Raw genomic sequence first — 20,133 nt, 5'->3', positions numbered from 1 at the left:
GATCCTGAATTATTTACTATGCTTTTATAGGGATGAGAGATCAAGCTTTATCATTTCTGCATATTTTGCTGGAGCTCTAGTGATATTTTAAGGACACAGTTACTGGAGGTTTGTCACAATGTTTTGTTTCTGGAAATAGTGCCTTCTGAAGTTTTGAACAAGGTGATAGTTCATACGAATAGACATGGTTAAACATGAGACAAGAACTGTTCTTAACTTTTTTCCCTGCATGGTGAAAACACTGTACACATCTCTGATGCTTTCTTAGAGAAAAAGAAGTTAAAAGTACTTGATAAATTGAAATTTTAAATACTTTACTGATCAAATGTAGGTAGGACTCAAGATTGTCACATGCAATAATACATTGAGCACGACTTTCTGTATGTAAGTTTGTGTTTTATGCAAGTTCTTGACTGGCTGCAGTTGTATTATTGCAATCTTTCTCTCTTTGCCAGAATTTTACCATTCTGTTAATGTAACTACATTGAAGAACCAATGTCACAGGCCATATGAATTCATTTAAATTTAAAGTGGATGGAACTACTTTAAAAGTGTATCAGTATTGCACCTGAGATGTGCAGAGAAACATATTGATTTGTGTGACTTGCTCATCAGATGGTGAGCATAGAGAGAAATGCTGCACATTGTCTCTGTGTACATCATGTGTACATTAAAGATATAAACATTGCCATGAAACTAGTTCTTTTAAATTAGTGGCTTTGGAAAGCTACACTGCAAAGAGATGAGACTATATTTGCTACAGACTCAGTCATGATCTCTGTGCTCCACCCCAAAAGCCTTGCAAAATGTTCTGACATGTACACTTGGTTTGTACTAAGAAACATGTATTAATTTTAGTCTCTGTTCATATGCAAACTAAGAATTGAGATGCTTTGAGTTTCTCTGGAGACAAATATTTAGATGTATCAAACTCTTATGTACTTTTAGCACAGTTTAGCTTTCAAGACACATCAGAACTTACTTCTGTGGGTTTTAGTGGCAGTCCAACAATGCACAGAAAAACATGAGAAGGCAATTAGAACTCATTCATCTGGAGAAGTGGTAAGGAATGGTAATCACCTTCAAGTCAGCCCTCCCTCTTGAGGTTTACAAAAGAGTCACTAAGAGTTCATGCTGAGCTTCACCCCCACCCCTCCAGTGTCACACTTATTTTTGTATGAGGTACTTTCTACCTTATGTGAAATCCTACTACAGGCCATGCACTGTTTGTGGTACAACTTTCAGCTCCCATGTGCTTTGAGTGTACAATTCCATAGCTGAGCAATGAGACTGCTTAGCCATCTTTACACATTTTGAAACTGTGAGTTATTGCAGAAGTCTGTTTCTGTGACTGTCCATTGCATTCTCCCTCACTTCTTTGTTCTTCCTTTGGCATCAATCATCACAACCCAATAGCTCTTTGGAGTGCAAGTAATTTTGAGTCTCTGGGTGTATAGTAACTGACTGTTGTATTTTGAATAACTTGCTCTTCATAATTTGTGCTACGTTGAGGTTTGTTGGTGTTACAGATTCTCATTTATGTATAGCTTATTATATTTTTTTTTAAGCTGTTATGGTGATAATCTAATATAAAAAATATTAGCCAGAAAACCCTAGAGAAAGCACAGTTGAAAAATCAGTTTGATTTGTTTTAAACTTCACACAAAGACATTATCTGTAAGTTGCATTACTGTAGTAAGCAATTCATTATATTCAGGTAGTCAAAGCATTTCTGTATTTCCTTGGTAGAGAAGTCCAAGAGCACTTATGCATGTTTTTGAAAACAAGTGTCACATCTTCTCTGCTGTAAATACTTGTGAATCCCATATTGGTTTTGTGTAAGCATTCAACCCTCTCATCCATTTTGGGTTTTCCATAATTAGGAAATAAAGAGGAGGAAGAACTTTCTGTGCTACCTAGTGAAACACTTGGGAGATGTGAAAAGGAGTATTGTGGAGTGTAGAGGAAACTAGCTGAGAAAGTAGAAAAAAGACAAGAACAGAGGAAATGTATCTTTATTCAAATCTCTTCATAAAAAAAAAAAAAGAAGCTGAACTACATAACTAACAGTTTTGATTATTCTTTACAGACTTCTTGAAAAGACCACTGGAGAGTTATGTGAAAAAATTAAAAGTACCTGTTCATGTGATTCGAATGGAACAGCGTTCTGGATTGATTAGAGCAAGATTAAAGGGGGCTGCTGCTTCTAAAGGCCAGGTCATCACCTTCTTAGATGCTCATTGTGAATGTACAGTAGGCTGGCTTGAACCTCTGCTGGCAAGGATCAAAGCTGACAGGTAATTATCCATCTATTCGCCAATCTTTGGTTTTTTCACTTATTAAGAAATTTTCCAAGTATTACAAAATAGCCTACAAGCAAATATCTACTTTCTGAAGAGCTGAATAAATTGTCATTGGTCTTAGGATGAAAGGATAATTCAGTTAAACTTTTAAAAGTAAGACTCTATTTCAAGTGATGTCTGTATTGGGATGCATGGAATAATGCATTAAATAGTGGGAGCAATGAATGAAATTGAAGAATTAGGGGAAATTGAGGTCTTCAGTCTGAAGTTTGGCCTATTCCTTCATGAATTTGGGTAGATATTCTTCAGAAAAGAATCAAGCCCTGATTCATGTGGCACCAACATTGTGAACAAGAACTGTTTCCAGGCTCTCATGATTTCTTTATTACATAATGGTTTTGATTGTGGAAATCTGGGCCGTGTCTTGGTCTTCTGGGGTGTGTATTCTAAAGTTAGAATAAATACTGGAATCATGCTGATCTACACTTACATACACAATGGAAATTGTATTGGGGATGAAAGTGAGAGAATTGTCTGCTTTATAGAAAAGATTTATCTTTAAATCTGAACAGTAGCTGTAGTTGTGCACTAGTCTGTTAGTAGTCTACATAGTAAATAGAATAAAACATGGTGCTAAAGATCCCTAGTTTTATTATTGTTATAGATAAAAATCAGACTTAAAATTTGATGTTACAAAATATAGTGTTACATGATGAGTAAGCTACAAATAATGAAGAATCTTTGTTCAGCACTGTGCAAAGACAAAGTAAACTTTGTTATCATTAATCAGGTTTTGTGAGACTACAGCACATACATTGTTACAGTTTGTGCAAATATCTCAACTTAAGTCCTTTGAATTCAGTTGCAAGCAGCCACTGAATCTTTTTACAGAGCTCATGAGAAGAAGCCTGCTTTGAGCACGGTTACTTAAGTGTCTTTAAGATGATTAGAAGTGGTTTCTGTGAATATGTGTGTTAATAATGTTGGGACAGTGGACAATGAGGCCACTTTCTGTCAACTGTGATGCAGTAGCTGTACATTATTGACAATTACTATCGTCTCTTGGTCCTGGGGATGTATAAAAATACATACCCAGGGTTAATATCCAAGTTTTAATTTCAAAACACACAAGTTACTTTTACCACTCAACTAGGAACAAGAGCCTCTTGTTTTCTGTCTAATCACTATGTAGCAATGAGAAAGTTGGGATCATTATTTCTGTCTGTGGAGGGATGAATATTTATTACTGGTAATAATGCAAATATGATTTAAAAAAAGATCTGGCATTGCTAAAATTGTATCCGATTTACAATTAGCAGGACAGAATTTTAGTATGTTTCCTGTTAATAATTTATTGAATAATGTTGTTAAGAGATGGTATTATAAAAATTTCAACTGTATGTGTAAAAACAATAATTTAAAAAAAAACCCAAACATCTTTTGACTACTAGATTTTATTAGTTTAAAATTTTATAATTTTGCTTCTTTCCTTTTCTTAGGAGGACAGTAGTGTGTCCCATCATTGATGTAATAAGTGATGACACCTTCGAATATATGGCAGGTTCTGACATGACCTATGGTGGGTTCAACTGGAAGTTGAATTTTCGTTGGTACCCTGTTCCTCAGAGAGAGATGGATCGACGGAAAGGAGACAGAACCCTCCCTGTTAGGTAATGAGAAATTATAAAATTGCTTAAAATCTTTGTCTGATATTTGCTTTTTATGACAAACTCGAAAATAAGTACTTAAGGTTGTTAAGGACTTAGTCAAATGTTGTAGCATCTTTTTGGTCTATTGGAGGAACAACATAACAGTTTTTGCATGGATTGGTTGTCAGTAACTTTTGGTAGCAATAAAAGAATTAATCACTGTGTCACTTTGAAAATATTTTCCAGTTCTGTGTTAATTACTGCAGAATTACTAGTTTTCAGGAAGCACTTATAATGATGCACAAGATTTTAACAAAGCATTTTTTCTTTTTTTTAATTGAAACTTATTTTTATCTTTTATTATAACAATGTAAACTGTATTTTGTAAACATGCATTGATTTTTTTGGTATATGCATGTGTATATATATTGGTGTATGTGCATTCATATGCAAACTTTAAGTCTTAAAAGGTGGGATGGGAGATGAATTTATATTTGGATGTCATGTCAGTTTATAAGAAAAGTAATGAGGAAGATAGCCTGTGTGTAATGTGTACCTTTTAACAATTGCAAAATTACATTTTTTGTCCTTACTTTTCTGCAAACTGGGCATTATTTACTTATAGTAAAGCTCAGGATCTAGCCTTTGCTGGTTTTTGTTTGTCTTTATTTTAAGAAATTAAGAGGTCTTCTCAGGATATTGCTCTCTTTCTTCTGTTTCCTTTAAGCAGGGGTAAAGACACGTAAGTTTTTAGTTAGCTTGTGGCCTAGCTTGTATTTAATGTGTCTTTCAGAAAAAGCCCTAAACATTTCAGGAAAATAGCTAGCGATAGGAAATGATTTATGCTAAAAGTGTAAATTATTGAACTACCAAGTTATGTCATTGGCCTAACATGTAATTTACTTATTGTATGTTTGCTGTCTAAAAAAGTTGAAATTTGGGAGATGTTTCTAAAGCTCTGAGAAACTACTAGCAGAGTTTTATCTTTTGTAACAGTAAGGAATCTCTGAGGAAAATCTGGATGCAACCCTGGCTGTACAATTTTCTTGTATGAAGCAATAAAAGTGAAAGCAAGCAGGTTGATTAATGGCCTCCCAAAACTGTTTCAAGAACAGTAGCCTGAAGTGCAGTTTTCCTGTGTGAAACTGGCTTCTTTTTTATGAGTTACCAGCATTGGAGACAGAAGTCTTTCTCAGGAATGACAGCAGCTTTCTAGGGATTGTTTCTCTATCCAGACACCAGTTTGAAGTGAGAAGATAAGAAGAACTGCCACTACCTAATTCCATCTCTGGAAAAATTTGAGCTAGCAAGTACACCAAGAGTAACAGAGTTTGAAGGGAAGCTTACTGGGAAGGAATATGCTAGGAACTTGGGAAATGAGCAGCTGTTTTGTCAGTGCAAGTGTGAAATGTATCTAAGCACGTTTTTACAGTGACCAATGTGATTTTTTTTTCTCTCCCCAGGACACCTACAATGGCAGGAGGCCTTTTTTCAATAGACAGAGATTACTTTCAGGAAATTGGAACATATGATGCTGGAATGGATATTTGGGGTGGAGAAAACTTAGAAATTTCCTTCAGGGTAGGTAAAACTCTGCAGGGCTTTATTAATCATTAATTTATTAATCGGGACAGTGCATCTGGAGTTCTGTAAAACAGAGATCTGCCACCTGCACCAGTGTCTGTTGCAGCTGGCGCTTCCCTTCCCTGTTAAGTTCCTCCAGCAGAGATACACAAAGACTGTATCTGTCAGTAAAAAAGTGCATGATGAATTGTTGATATAGCTTTGTGATTAAAAGATTAAGATGTTATTCTGAAGAATGAGTGTTTGTGTGTTGAAAGGAATTCAGGTAGAAAAGCTGTTGTGGGGGCATCAGTTAAGGGTGATAACATCAGTGTCAATGACATGTGAGCACCTGTGTTACAAACCCTCTCTTCTTGCTCTTTACTAACTTCATGATTTCATGGGTTCATTTGGTTGTGTACTTAACCAGTGGTATTCTCATTTTTGTTCCTACCAAATGGCACCATTTCCTTTCATTTTGTTTGTCAGCAGAAAGTATAGGTGGGGATTCTTCTGAGGTATTTCAGCTTTCTGAATCCGCTATTTTTCAAGATCCAAGATAAATCTGAAAGTATTTTCAGACTTGGGAAGTGTGTGGGTTCTTTTACGTGGAGATTCTGTTTTATAATGGACTATTTTAGACACCTGTTAGTTCCTGTGATTCATGTGAGCCTTTTCCTTCCTTTGTGGCCAGCTTGCCCCATTCTTTTAAGTAATCTCTGCCTGATACAGTATTGCTCCAGGGGCTGAAGTACTTTCATATGCTGCCTTGCTTGGGCTTGTGAGCATCTTTAGCTGTTGAGCAGGAAAAAACATGCAGTTCTCTTCCATGCAGTATGCATTTGTTGTAAACCTCAGCTAATGTTGTTTCCCCACCTTGAACAGAATCAAGTGATTAATGTTTTGGAACTTTTTTAAACAACTTGTAACTGTGCAATAATTGTTCTATTGCTTCCAGATCTGGCAGTGTGGTGGCACTTTGGAAATTGTAACTTGTTCACATGTTGGGCATGTGTTCAGAAAAGCAACACCGTACACTTTCCCAGGAGGTACAGGGCAGATAATCAACAAAAATAACAGGCGGCTCGCAGAAGTCTGGATGGATGAATTCAAAAACTTTTTCTACATTATTTCCCCAGGTGAGCAGTTCTTTGGTTGTGAGAAATACTTATTAAGAATTAAAATATTGCTACTACTGGGAAATAATGTGAGTATTTGTATAAGAATGTTATTGCTTTGAAGTTTGTTAAGACACAACTCACTTAAGGTGTACAAAAAGTGAGGTCTTAATTGAAAAATAATTTTGTTAGCCAGAGACATGCCCTGAAGGAGTTTTTGTTTGTTTGCTTTTTAACATGAACATGATTTATGAATGAGCTTCCTGTGCTATAGAATTGAAGCTCAGTGGAACATCAAAGAGCTCAGTTGTAGTGCTGAAAATTAGCCATCCAAAGTCGTATTGTAATGTGCTGAACTTTGGGCACTGGCTTCCATGTTGTAGGCATTCCATGTTGAATACTTCACAAGTGATATAAGTGAAACCGAAACCCAGAAGGAGGAGTAGCAAAAGTGAATATCTTCTGTCTTGATAGAATTTGTATTTCACTATCTAGAGTATAGGGGCAAGTTGCCAATATAATTGACTGTGATGATATTTATTATTGTTTCTTTATGTGGATGTTAGCAAAACAAGAGGATGTAAAATATGTGGGAAAATTTCCCATGCAGTCAGATTTTCTGCAACAAATTCAGGAGAAGAAAGAAAGCCTGGAAAATATTGAATTATTACTTTCAACTACAGGTTATTTTTGTTTTATATAAAAACACAAACTGCAGGTAGCAACAGCCGACCTTTCTAAATACTTGAGACATTAGACTTTATGTACTAAGTCGTAGTTTTATATGCCACATCTGCTTTTCCAGAGAAACTTCTGTAAAACTAGTATTTCCTTATGACCTGCTTATTAAACCTACATTACTATTGACATTTAAAAGCTGTTATACAATGTAATATGAGTCTGAAAAGTGTCAAATTTTAGATTATGGATTTCACAGATGCTTGTGAAAGCAACTGATAGTGCGGATTCATGGTGGTTTTGTCTTAAAAGAATGCTTTACTCAAATGAGACTGTGAAAGACTTTTAATTAAAAGTCTTGCTACTTTCAAATCTTTTTAGGTGAAATCAGAAGCTTACAGCTTATTATTATTGCCCTGTTGTGTAATTAATACAGCATTATGAATTCAAACATGAACATGTTGAAATATTCAGAAAAGTTTATATAAATAGGTGCGGTCTTTATTGGTAAAGATTGCTCTTATGCATCCCTGACAAGCTGGATTTTAAAAAGTACAAAGTTGCAGAAAGACCTAATTCTAGAAAAGAAACTAAGTCTTTTAAAAATGTAAGTTACTCATAAGCTGTGGTAAGGCTCTGTTACTTTATATATCACCTCTATATGCCTTTCATTTTGTGAGGTAAGCTACAAAAGGAGTTACACTCTTTGAATTTTGTAGGATTGAGTTTTTTTGATATGACTTGTACAGTGCTGCAGTACTGTAGAATAGGCATGCATTCCCCAAAGACAGTAAAAATTCTGAAATGGTGAAAGTAAGTTAAGCAGTTATCTGTAACTGCACTGTATATTCTCTTTCCTTTCAAAAGATGCATGTCTGCATAATTTGTATGGCAATGGCCTGAGTGATTGTTGGATAGGGATGTGCTCTGGCCAAGCTGCTCAAGAGCATCTGCACCTTCTGCCTGTCACATGCTCTCGTTTGTGTCCCCGTGACTGTGTGGACTGTGTGCTGAAGTTCGATGCCAGAATTTTCGAGTGTCTCGAGAATAGGATAATATTGTATCTGAATAAGTTGGGCTATTTTGAAATTGATTTGTTGCCTGGGGCTGTGAGGAGAATACCCAGTACTGTGGGTCATTCTTTAGCTCTGATGAAAACTTGTTATTCAGAGAATGAAGACACAAATGTCCTCAGAGCCACTCATGCCTCCCACCCTCCCAAATCCACATAAGTTGTGAGACACAGTAGATATCAACTAACAAGGATTACCATTTTGCAAGTTCACAAACAGCTTATTCTTGTCAGTCTGGTATTTCCAGTCTTAGCTGGGTGTTGCAGGCTGTCATTTTGCCCATTGATGGGAAATAGCATCAGTACAGGTTTCAGTAAGTCCCTTGTGGTCATTAGTTGTTTAGGAACTTGGTGAATCTCTGCTAGCTTGGCTCACTTAGCTTTTCCAGCTATCCTTCTAATATAAAAATTTAAATGTATAGTTCTTACAGAGTGCTGGTGTAGTAATCTTCAGGCAGAACACAGTGTGCAGCCTGTGAAACTGCTAGTACAAATGTGTACTTTCAGTATTACTGTGACAGTGTCGCAAGCCCTTGCAAGGAGCGAGGTGAGGATTCTTAGGCTGATGCTGGTTTGCAAGCCTTTGGTGCAGATGAATGAGGAAAACAAGCAATCCTCTGTGCACTAGGATTTTTCTCACTAGTTGATATGGATGCAAAAAATTGGATTTTAGAGGAGATAACATAATGACAGGCATCACTGAGCCTAGCTAACAAGACACACTTGTTTCCTCCTTTATATTTTCTTTCCTCTTCCCCTAAGATAGTGAATCACAGAGGGATTCATCCAGGAAAGCAAATGTAAGATTCTCAGGTAGCTTTTGCACTTCATGTAATCTGTGTTGTCTGGGAAAAAAAAAAAAAAAAGTCTTGCTGCTTGAATCATAGGAACTCAGACTTTTTACTGTTGTTGCAATGTAGTTAAATGGAAAGCTGCCCTCTTGAAAAGTAAGCCTGAAATCCTTTCCTTCTTTTATAAGTATAACCCAATAGAAACTGCTACTTGTCTGTATTAACCTTATGTGAATTTTAGAAGCCAGCTGTCTGCTTATGAGTGGTTAGGTACAGATGGAGGTTGGAGGAACTTGTTGCAGCTGCTGCTCAGCCAGAATCAAGCCTGTCTCTTTGCAGGCAGCAGCTCTTCTCCCCAGCAGTGCAGGCACTGGCTGCAGGCCTTTCTCATGAGCTGCAGGCTTTCCTTGCAGTCATGTGTTACACCAGGGTCCTGTTTCCCAGACTATTTCCTCTTCAACTCTCAGAAAACAAATCCAGCATGTGAATAATCTGTTACTTGGCTCCAGTTGTTCTTTCTGTGGACTCTGCCACTTCTTTATTTCTAGTGCTGGTCATTCATCACTTTCTCCAGGCGAAAAGCTTAGGACTGTGTTGTCCCGGATGAGGAGGCTTCACAAGATGTTGATGTCTGTCCCACAGCTTGCTGTGAGGGGACTGTCTTGCTTTTCATGGCAGTGTGCTGGTAGGGAAGGTAATAGGGCTTCATCTCCTCTCACCTGCTGATCCTTCATCTGCATCTAGGACTCTCTGGATTTCTCCTGTAGGCTGTCTCCCCGGGGTAAAGTTAGAATCTGTCAGCACAGGAGGTATGGCAGGAATCTGAAGGTGAGAAAAGGAAAGCTGCCCCTTTGGCAGCAGCTGCAAAGCATTAGGCTGGTCAGCTTTGCCCCAAAGGGTGTATTCTGAGATATATTTTGGGGTGTACCCAGGAGGTGTATTGTCCTGGGACTAAGTGGGCAGGCTGAAAGCCTGGATAGACAGCACTGTGGAATTAGCTAAGCAGGAGTCACCTAGACAGAGACAGGGGTGTATCATCCTGAAAACTGGGTCTGTAGGTCTTACATCTCATCACTGCATGCCCTGGTCTCTAGCCAGGCACAGCAGGTCAAGGTATGTAGAGACTGGAAATGAAAAACATTATTTATGGTTGATAGGGAGGACAGAGGAGGGACTGAGTCCACATCTTGCAGTGTAGCTAAGCCTGTGTTCAAAGTATAAACTAAATGTTTCCATCTTGTTTCGTGTTCAGATACTAGTCCCTATTAGCATTAATTGAGAATGCAAAGAATGTAGCTATTCAAATTGGTTTTAAATTATTATTGCTTATAGAGTTCCATAATACTAAATAAAAACAAGTTATATTATTTTTATCAGAAGGCTAGATTTAGATGAAATAGTTTTCATACTCTGCTTTTGCAAATGACTGAGCAATATATAATCATGATGATAACAACATGCTATTGTTTTTCAAAGGAGTTTAGCATAAATATATTGCCACACATTAAACTTGGGCAAGGAAATCTCCAGCTCTTGAAACTTTGAGGATGGCACAACTGTTGCAACATGGCTGATGTGGCTGGATGATTTAAAGTAGATGTTTTTTGCATTACCAATATTTTATGTATTATATTTTTCAAAATATTTTATATATTTTGATTATGTATTTAAGCATGTGTGTGGGGGGAAAAAATGCATGTGATTGTCCCACAGCTAACAGCAAGCTGTGTGACAAATAAAATCATCAGGGAGGCCCAAACTTTTAAATGTAATTAGGGTTAGGGGCAGGGAGGTTGAGGAGAAATATAGTTATGGTCAAATAAAGACAGCAGTAGCAAGGTTTCTTAAATACTATTTCTGATTTGTGTGATGTGCATACCCCATCCCTGAAAATGTTCAAGGTTAGGTTAGATGCATCAGCATCCAGAGCAGCCTGGTGTGACGAAGGTGTCCCTGCCCGTGGCAGAGGGGTTGGAATGAGATGATCCTGAAGTCCCTTACAACCCAAACTATTCTACTATTCTGTGGTTATATGATTCTTTCCTAATTTTTTTTTTTAATGGACAAAAGGTTTGAAAAAGCAAGTGGACATGACTGTCTTCCTCATGATTCCTTTGGAATCTGGCATAATTGTCTCCTTAGAGGAAATTGGATCTAATTTACATTTTGCAGTTTGGTTTTTGCTTTTTAGCTGAGCCTGTGAACAAATGTCCAAAACCCCTAGAAGCTTACGTGTCACTTATGTAGGTATACATATAAATTTTACTGGTCTGTGGAGGAAATAATTATTTAAAACTGTACCTAATTTTTGGTATGTTTATAATTGGCTGCAGTTTTCCTTGTTTTCTTTCATTCTTTTTTCCATCAAAAAAAATTCTCCATAAGTAACTGGCACTGCACTTGAGAGAAATACTCAAGCTGCCTTAGAGTAATATTGATAAGGTACCAAAAATCTTGGAAACAGAATAATTCAGCCTTACTAGAGGACACCCCAAGGGCAACTCTAACTGTTCTGCTCTTCAGTCCATCTGCTAACCTGCTGCTAACTGTAGTCTTTGTGTATGGTTTGGTGCAGACCTGACTTCAGAGAGGATTTTTTGAAAACCTTTCTGAATAAAAATGGTTTAATGGAGTACAATGTAAGAGAAAAATCAGCTGGCACTTTTTTTTTTGTGTGTGGTGACATTTAAAACTACTTTAAGAAACAGCTTGCTTGTATGCTATTAAGTCTCACTTTACATTTAATTATTTATGGATGTGACTTTAATTCTTATTGCCATTCAGTGATGTGACAAAGCCTTAACCGTGCTGGTTTTGGGAGGTCAGTGTAGTAACCTGAGTATGTTTTGAGTGTTGTTGCATATTGTTTGTAAAGATGTTGTGAGAGTGGCATAATTCTCTCATCCATCAGCTGCTTTTTCATCACTGAAAAATGAAAATCCACTACTTAGCTGTGCTCAGAACCTTTCTGTTCTTGCATTAGCTTTTGAGAGAGTATTGCTTCCTTGCAGAGCAAATATTTGCTTTCATGAAGATAGAGCGGCATTCTGTGGCTTGGTTTTTTGGGTTTTTTTGGGTTTTTTGTTGTTTTTTTTTTTTAATTTGTCTTGTATTTCTTGGTTCTGGTATTTCTTCTGTGACTTGAAAGCCCGGACAAAAGTTTTCTGGGATTCTATACAAACAAGATTTCCTTTGCTTTCATTCTCTTACCAGTATAACTTTCCAATATATTTATTAAAATAAAGTCTTTCATTTAAAAAAAAAATCCTAAAAACCTGGCTAACATTTTTTTTCTTTCTAAAATATTGTGTTTTTCGTTGACATTTACAGACAGTTAGCTAAAGTTTGATCCAATTATCTGTCTCAATTGAGTAGAAAGACACCATCTGCTGGCAAGTCCATTTAACACACAGTATGCCAGCTTAGAAATGTCTCTAATTCTTTCCAAGGTCAAGAATTTTAGAGGTAGCTCCTAGTCCTCCAAGCGGAGAGATTTCTGAAAAATGTGTGCACCTGGAGGTCTGTAGTGTTGTGGCCAGCTAAGCCATATTTGTAGTCTGTTAGAGGAATTTAAATTGCTGGGGCCAGTTTTTTTTCTTTTGGTTTGGGTTTTTTGGTAGTGTACTGCATTTGACCTGTGTGATATGGAGTGTGGTGTGGGAAACAGAAAAAAGACATGATGCTTGAAAAGTAAAAATTATCATTATATTATATTATATTATATTATATTATATTATATTATATTATATTATATTATTATAATATTACAATAGTGCTGAATTCAGGTGAAGCAAAAATATCTATTATTCATGCACACCATCCTCAACTCATCTGCAGCTAGGACTTGCACGAATTAATTTTCAGAGGGAATTAAAGCAACCATAAAGGAGTGGGAAGGTACAGTAAGAAGGAGCACTTTGATAAATGAGGAGCAAAGGAATAAAAAAGCAAGCAAACTACCACAAAAAAAATGATAACAGTCATAATGGTGAACATACTTCCTGCAAACGCTGCGGTTATATTGAACAAATGCTGAATTATTTAAGGTTTAGTGCTCTGTATGAAGGCTGCTTTCTGCCTGCTTATTTGTGCAGTTAGATAGATGATGAAGAGTCCAGCAGGTGGTACCTGGCTTACAGAAATAAATTAAATTGGAATTCTGCTTGCTCCACGGAAGGAGACTGCTGTGTTATGCTGCATAGATACGCACTCCAGTTACCACTGGGGAGAGAATGGCATTAGTTACTAAAAAGGTTTCAGCCTTTCTCCTCGATTAACTTGGTAAGCAACTACATTCAAATTGTGCCGCAAACCACAGGTAAGAAATTGTCATGCACAGCCCAGATGTAGTGATCCTATCTGTTGTGGAAAAAGAAGTCACAGGTCTTGGCAGACATGTTCATAATGCTATATTAAGCAAAAACCCCTTTGTATAGAGATGACTATTTAAAGAGAAAGTCTTTCATGGAAGTAGTAAATTACACTGATGGGTTTTCTTATGGTTAAATGGTATTTATTGGCAGACATTGAATACAACTTTGGTTTTTTTTCAGGAGTTACTAAAGTTGATTATGGGGACATATCATCACGACTTGGGCTAAGGCGCAAGCTCCAGTGCAAGCCTTTCTCCTGGTACCTGGAGAATGTTTATCCTGATTCCCAAATTCCACGCCATTACTTTTCTCTGGGAGAGGTAAGATTTTGTCTTTCATATTTGTGTTCCCTATGTGAAGTACATTGTGCAATAAGTTGTATTTTGAACTGAGTAGTGCATGCAAGTTGTCTCCAGCAAAGTTCAAGGATCTTGCACCTGTGTTTCTGTCCCATGTAGAATGACAAATCTGGCTTCTCAGTGGGTCAGACAACTGAAATTTGGTATGCAGTACTGTAATTTGAATGTTTTCCTTTTTTGCTACTACAGTACAAAATGTCATATAAATGGCTTTCTTTCAGAAATATTCCTTCAGAAATGTAGTTGTGCATAACTTTCTGTATAACGTTGTCTACACAGAGTACGAGTGAAGTTTTGCTTGAAAGCTATACTAGGTCAAGCAAGGGCTTTGCCTAAAAGCTGTTCTGAACTTTACCCCCAGAACCCTCACCAGTGACCAGCAAATTCTAGTGACCCCTAAGCCTTGCTGAGCATTTCTCTTTTTTCTTTAATCTTTTTAACTGTAGAAATAGTACAGATGATGCTGTCCTAAATAAGTAGTCACTCTCTCCTCTTCAAGTCATGTTGAACTAAATATCAAGTTTTCTGTAGAGTGATTTTGTACTGTTGATTTTAAAAGAAACACTTTTAACAGAGCGGGCTTCTTCAAGATCATCAAGAAACTTGATATTCATGCCTGCTTACTATATAGGGATATAGGGATTAGTACTTCTGAAGATTTTTGGGCTGCAGACTCCATTCTGTTGTAGCCGAATCTTTGAGCAAAAAGTGCCCCCAAGGTGGAAGGATCTTTGCTAAAGAAAGCAAAAAACAATCATAGTTCTGTAACCTGGTAGCTTAAACATCTGCTTGAGAGTTTAAGTCTTGGACAGTGATGCCTCATTGCTAATATGGGTCATTTATTTCACATAACCTCTGGTGCAGAGGGTATGCACCAGAGAGAACTGGTGCCACTGTGGTTTGATAAGGACCTAATTCTCTTCTAAAAATATCAGCTTTTGGTGATGTGCTCTTTTTTCCCTCCTAGATAAGAAATGTGGAGACAAATCAATGTCTGGATAACATGGCAAGAAAAGAAAATGAGAAGGTTGGAATCTTTAACTGCCATGGAATGGGTGGCAATCAGGTAACAATTTTTTAAAAGGACTTTTTTTAATGTATTGAATTATTTGAGACACTACTGCTTATTGTGACAATTCTGGGATGTGTTCAGTAGTTATCTTCAAATATACTTAAGAAACCCTCACGAAAGAAAGTACCTGTAAGAGGAAATGCATGAGAAGATTTGGTGCTGGTTTCTGCCTGTGTGTTTATCAGGCCTGATTGCAATACATTTTAGATCAACTTTAAAGTCAAAAACAAAATCATGGGAGGAAAATACTGCTATGAGCTAGACTTCACTGCCTGTCGGTTCTTTAGAAATGCATTCTGGTCAGAACTCCTGATTGGCATTGTTACTTAAAAAAAAACAACAAAACCAAACATGCCTGTGCCTGAAATATATTTTTAATATATCTTTTTCTAGGTGTCAGTTGTGGGATTTATGTTTCATCTGGTTTTTTGTTCTACTTTCTTAATGACTCTTGGTGAATTGTTTTCACATAAACAGAGATTAACTCTGTTTGGGGATTCTCCTGTTCCTTCACAGCAAGCAATCTCCAATTCCAAAAAAGTCTGTTTTGACTGAACAGCTTGTGATTATGTTTATATGTGTTCCCCCAAAAAAAAATTTTAAAAAAATCTTTCCATGTCTTGCTATTATGAAGGGAACAGAAAGCAAAAGAAAAAAAAAAATAGTGGGAATAAATGAAATAATGCACAAATGTTCCCCTTTCCCCTCACTCCAGCAATCTTTTGGTTGAAGCAGTTCTTTTTCAGTTCCTCTCATTCTTTTTCTGTCTAGGTTTTCTCATATACTGCCAACAAAGAAATTCGAACAGATGATTTGTGTTTAGATGTATCCAAACTTAACGGCCCAGTAACAATGCTCAAGTGCCACCATCTAAAAGGAAATCAACTTTGGGAATATGATCCAGTGGTAAGTCTTCTAATGACTTTTGACTGTAAAATGAGGCAACTTTGGCTTTTACATGAGCCTGCAGAACAACATATTCCAGTGTGGACCACTATTGGTCAGACAAAATAGGAAACAAAGTCAGGATTATGTTCCCTCTGTTACTAATTCACTATGTAGTCACACAGTGAACATCTGTGTTGATTTAATTACCTGGTGAGTTTGAGGGAGCTTTTGGAAGAACATTTTGCATGTGCTTTGGAACCCTATGGAGAAATATTATCTGACAGTGTAGTGCTGTGTTACAATCAGATCAAAAATGGAGAAGTATTCCAGGTATCTATTGGAGCAATAAAAGATAAGAGTAATGATGTGATGACAAATTTAGTACTCAGTATCTTGTTTTGCACAAAGTTTAAAGGAGATACATTTCTAAGTAAAAAATGAGCATTGCAAACTGATAAAGGTGATTTTACATTTCTGATCATGTTATGTCTAAGGTATAGATGCTTAAAACACCTTTACTTAAATCATGTTCTTTACTCTACATAATGTTTAAATTTATGTTGAAGTTCATATGTTGAATTGCCAGATCTAGAAATGATTTTGTGATGGAGTAATGCAGTCAAGAACTCTGACTTCATGGACAATTAGAAAAAAAATAGCTCTCAAGCTTGTTAATCTAATATCAGTTATTACAAAAGACACTTTTGAGACAATTTGTGGATGAAGAATCTTGCCAGTATTTGCAGTGACTATTTTTAAGAAGAACTTTCAGATATCTAGCTACTAAATAGTCATTTCACTAGTTAAAAAGCAAGGTGGGGGTTATTTCTCACTAAATGTGCTTGCTATAGACTTCAGTAGCTGAGGTGTTAACAAAGCCTGCAGACTTTTAGACCAAGAAAATACGTGTGAATGATGATTTTGTGACTAGGATGGCAGTTAATGTGGAAGACATTGGATCTCTGCTAGGATTTTTGTACATTGCTGGCAGTTGTTGATAGGACATTGAAGAAAGCTGAAGGCTTGCAGGATTAAGTTAGTCTTGGGAACCATTCATTCTTGGTTTTCATGTAGTTAGTTTACCTGACTTAAGCAGATAATATAAATAATACTACCACCTACAGTGATTTACCAAAGAGCAAGTGCTTTTCATTAGGTTTCTACCTTATCAGTGATAATAGAAATGCATCTTTAGACATTTAAACACAATAATCTGTCTTGCAGTGATTGTCACAGACTTTCCCTGTTGATCCTCAGCCATAAATTTGGTTATATGTGTTTTTCTCTTATTTTGTCAGTAGAAAATCCAGGCATAATCTTCAGAACATAACTGAAAGTTGGCTAATAAAGCACAAAAAAAGTTATAGGGCACTTAAAGAACTCCCGCCCACATAGCTAAGTGATTTTTTTTTTCCTGTGCTTTTTTTTTCTTTCTTTCTCTGTTCAACTCCCTCCTTCATTCTTTAGCACCTCAATAAGTGCAGGAGATTGATGTGCTCAGGTTTTTGAATTTGATTTTTTTTTATTACCCTTTGTTGCTTGTGCATGCCATGACTTTTCAGTCATTCCAGTGTCCTGGCTGAGCTGCTGAATGAGAGAAGAAATACAGGTAGTAATGCCTGTGGTACCGTAGGCAAGCTGGTTCACTGAGTTGTATCTGTGGCAGGAAATGCAGCTTCTGAGGCTCTCTTCTCCATGAGGATAATGCTGAGGTGTAGATGGAGTGGTTTACCAAAGATTGCATAAGTGGGATTAGTAGGTATTGCGAAAGATATGCACTTATGTGAAGTTGCACGTACTTTTCTTTAAAGAACATACTTTTAAAAAAGAGCCCAAAAAGTGCTGAGAGAGCGTAGTGTAAGGTCAGTGTTGTGTCCCCAGCTGAGGAAAAAAAAGTACTCTTGAAAACATATTCAATGTGTTCATTCTGATCTGATAAAAGCTACTATTATAACTAATAACTGAAGTTGTATATCTTACCAACCTGTAATTTCTGACTCTTCAAATATCTCTAGCTGTATAGCCCTATTTAAAGAATGGTGGATGTTGCTTGACAAAGAATATAATTTACAAGTTAAGACTTTTTTGTTTCTCATAAAGCACTGCTGTTAGTGTCTACAATGTCATATAGACTATTTAAGTGTTTTTTAGGATAGGGATCTGCAGTCAGTAAGCACAGGGCCTTGTCTAGTTCCTACTTGCCTATGGAAAAGTTTTGATGCCAACTAGAAATTTTTTTGTTACCTTATGTCTGGTGATTTTTATAAAGCTAATTTCTTTTTATTTTCTCTTCAAGAAATTAACCCTGTTGCATGTGAACAGTAACCAGTGCCTGGACAAAGCCACAGAAGAGGACAGCCAGGTACCCAGCATCAGAGACTGCACCGGCAGCCGCTCCCAGCAGTGGCTGCTCCGCAACGTCACCCTTCCAGAAATATTCTGAGAGGCTCTAAAGAAGAGCAAGGATTGACTGGGCTACCTCGGCTGATACTTTGGCTACTTACTGGCTTACTTTGCTGTTGAGTAGCAACAGAAGAAACTTCTGCTCGGCAGAATCCACAGCTCCTCAGCTGTTAGAACTCCTGCAGCTTCTCAGTATCTGTGAACCAGCCTTCCTGTATAAGGATGTGAAAGTACCACACATAGCAGTGAAACTGTGCCCACTGATGTTTACAAGATTGAAAGAGTTTCTTCCAGCAAATAATTTAGAGAACCTTTGGACAGTGGAAACATAATCAATGAAATTAGTCTCTCTGAAGAGCTACATATCGTTTTAGTTTGCTTGCACATCAGTAACCGCTGCTGAAAGTGCTGTTGTAATGAAGAAAGTTTCAAGAATTCTTTTTTTCCTGGTTAGCAGTGGTAACCAGACTACTAAATATAGATCCACAAATAAATGAAAGAGAGAGCTGCAAACCAGATTCAGTATCACGACATAAGAATTCTGTGGTTTAAAAGGAAAAAGTAAACAGGGTTTAATAAAACTAAATCAGAACTATGAAAAGTACAATTTGTTATAGTGAAGTATCAAATTTATATGTAGATTTTATACCTCAGTGGGGGAAAATAACCAAGTCAAAAGGCAATTGTTTCTCTTTTTCAATTGTGTGATAGTCCATAAATACTTTTTTTGTCCTGGTGAGTCTAAAATTATTTTGGGCGCAAACAAAATGAGCATAAGAATAAATTGAGCTCTTGAATGTCAGATCCACTTTCCTTTTAATTTTAATTTCTTGGCTGTTGGAATTGTATCTCTTTATTACTGTCTGAAAACTGGAGGTTAACATGCTGTCTAACTTTTTTTTTTTTTCCAGACCTGCCATTTCAATTTATACTTGGGTCAGTCAGCTTATGGACTTTCATGGCCAAACAAAAGATTTAAGTACACTTGGAGATTAAGTTAACTTCAGTATGCTTTAGCGCCCAAGACTTACTACTACTGTACTACAGTTTTGTTTTCATAGCAATAAATCTTTTGTTCCTTGTTTGATTTCAGTCATCAGAAAGCCAGAAGAAAAGATAGATGATTTGGGTAGAAGATTGGCAAAACTGAAGGTTTTCTGGAATCCTTTTTCACTTCATATTCAGATGTGCTTCATTGTCAAGTGCATATTTAGATTAGACTCTGAATTGTAATGTTGATCTGCTGCTTTTTTCTAATAAAACCTAAAGAAAAATAGTGAAATTGGCATGGTTTTTAAAGTTAACATAGCCAAAAGCAATATGACTATGTCATTACATTGGTCTGCATTTTTTAACTCAATTGCTTTGTTTTGTTAAGAAAAATCTGTGTGGGCTGATCTTGAAAATGAGCCACTGACTGCTCAGAGTATACATTGAATTTTCTTTTGGAAAGAAAAATGAGATTCACTTAATGGAGAGGATATTTTTATGATAAATGTCATTGTTTGGCCAACTGTCCTGTAAAGCAAATTAAACCTAGACTCATGCAAAAGTTGTGTGAAATTATATTTGGCTGTTAAGACCATTTTAGATTTACTATCCCAAGTTGCTGTTGTCAGTGTTATCTCCATTATTTCTGCAGCAGTACACAAGAGTTTTCATACAGGAAACAGGGGAAAGGTTAAAGAATTGTACTATTACCTTGCTACTTTAAAAATACATAGGATGAGACAGTGTGGGTTTAATATTGGATAAAACATCCAAATATCTAGCTATCTTTTATTGACCCCTTTGTTTGGATAGCCCTGCAAATCTTATGAGATTGAAGTGGATTTATGAAAGTAATTTATGAGAAATATATTGA

At 36.6% G+C, this 20,133-nt stretch overlaps 1 protein-coding gene across 2 annotated transcripts in view; it reads left to right on the top strand.

Moving 5' to 3' along the window:
* The window catches only part of GALNT1 (polypeptide N-acetylgalactosaminyltransferase 1), an 86,673-nt gene extending 66,852 nt beyond the window's left edge, over positions 1 to 19,821 (top strand). For both annotated transcript variants that reach the window (XM_038160340.1, XM_038160329.1), the window contains exons 6-13: positions 2,090 to 2,297; positions 3,803 to 3,973; positions 5,416 to 5,533; positions 6,474 to 6,654; positions 13,728 to 13,867; positions 14,874 to 14,972; positions 15,750 to 15,884; positions 18,163 to 19,821. In XM_038160340.1, coding sequence (XP_038016268.1) covers positions 2,090 to 2,297; positions 3,803 to 3,973; positions 5,416 to 5,533; positions 6,474 to 6,654; positions 13,728 to 13,867; positions 14,874 to 14,972; positions 15,750 to 15,884; positions 18,163 to 18,309 — 1,199 coding nt within the window. In that variant the 3' untranslated portion in view covers positions 18,310 to 19,821. The remainder of the gene's footprint in view (positions 1 to 2,089; positions 2,298 to 3,802; positions 3,974 to 5,415; positions 5,534 to 6,473; positions 6,655 to 13,727; positions 13,868 to 14,873; positions 14,973 to 15,749; positions 15,885 to 18,162) is intronic.
* Positions 19,822 to 20,133: the final 312 nt, after the last annotated feature.

Source organism: Motacilla alba, chromosome 2 (assembly GCF_015832195.1).
Source record: "Motacilla alba alba isolate MOTALB_02 chromosome 2, Motacilla_alba_V1.0_pri, whole genome shotgun sequence".
Lineage (NCBI taxonomy): Eukaryota > Metazoa > Chordata > Aves > Passeriformes > Motacillidae > Motacilla > Motacilla alba.
This window is presented reverse-complemented; position numbering and strand designations above follow the sequence as displayed.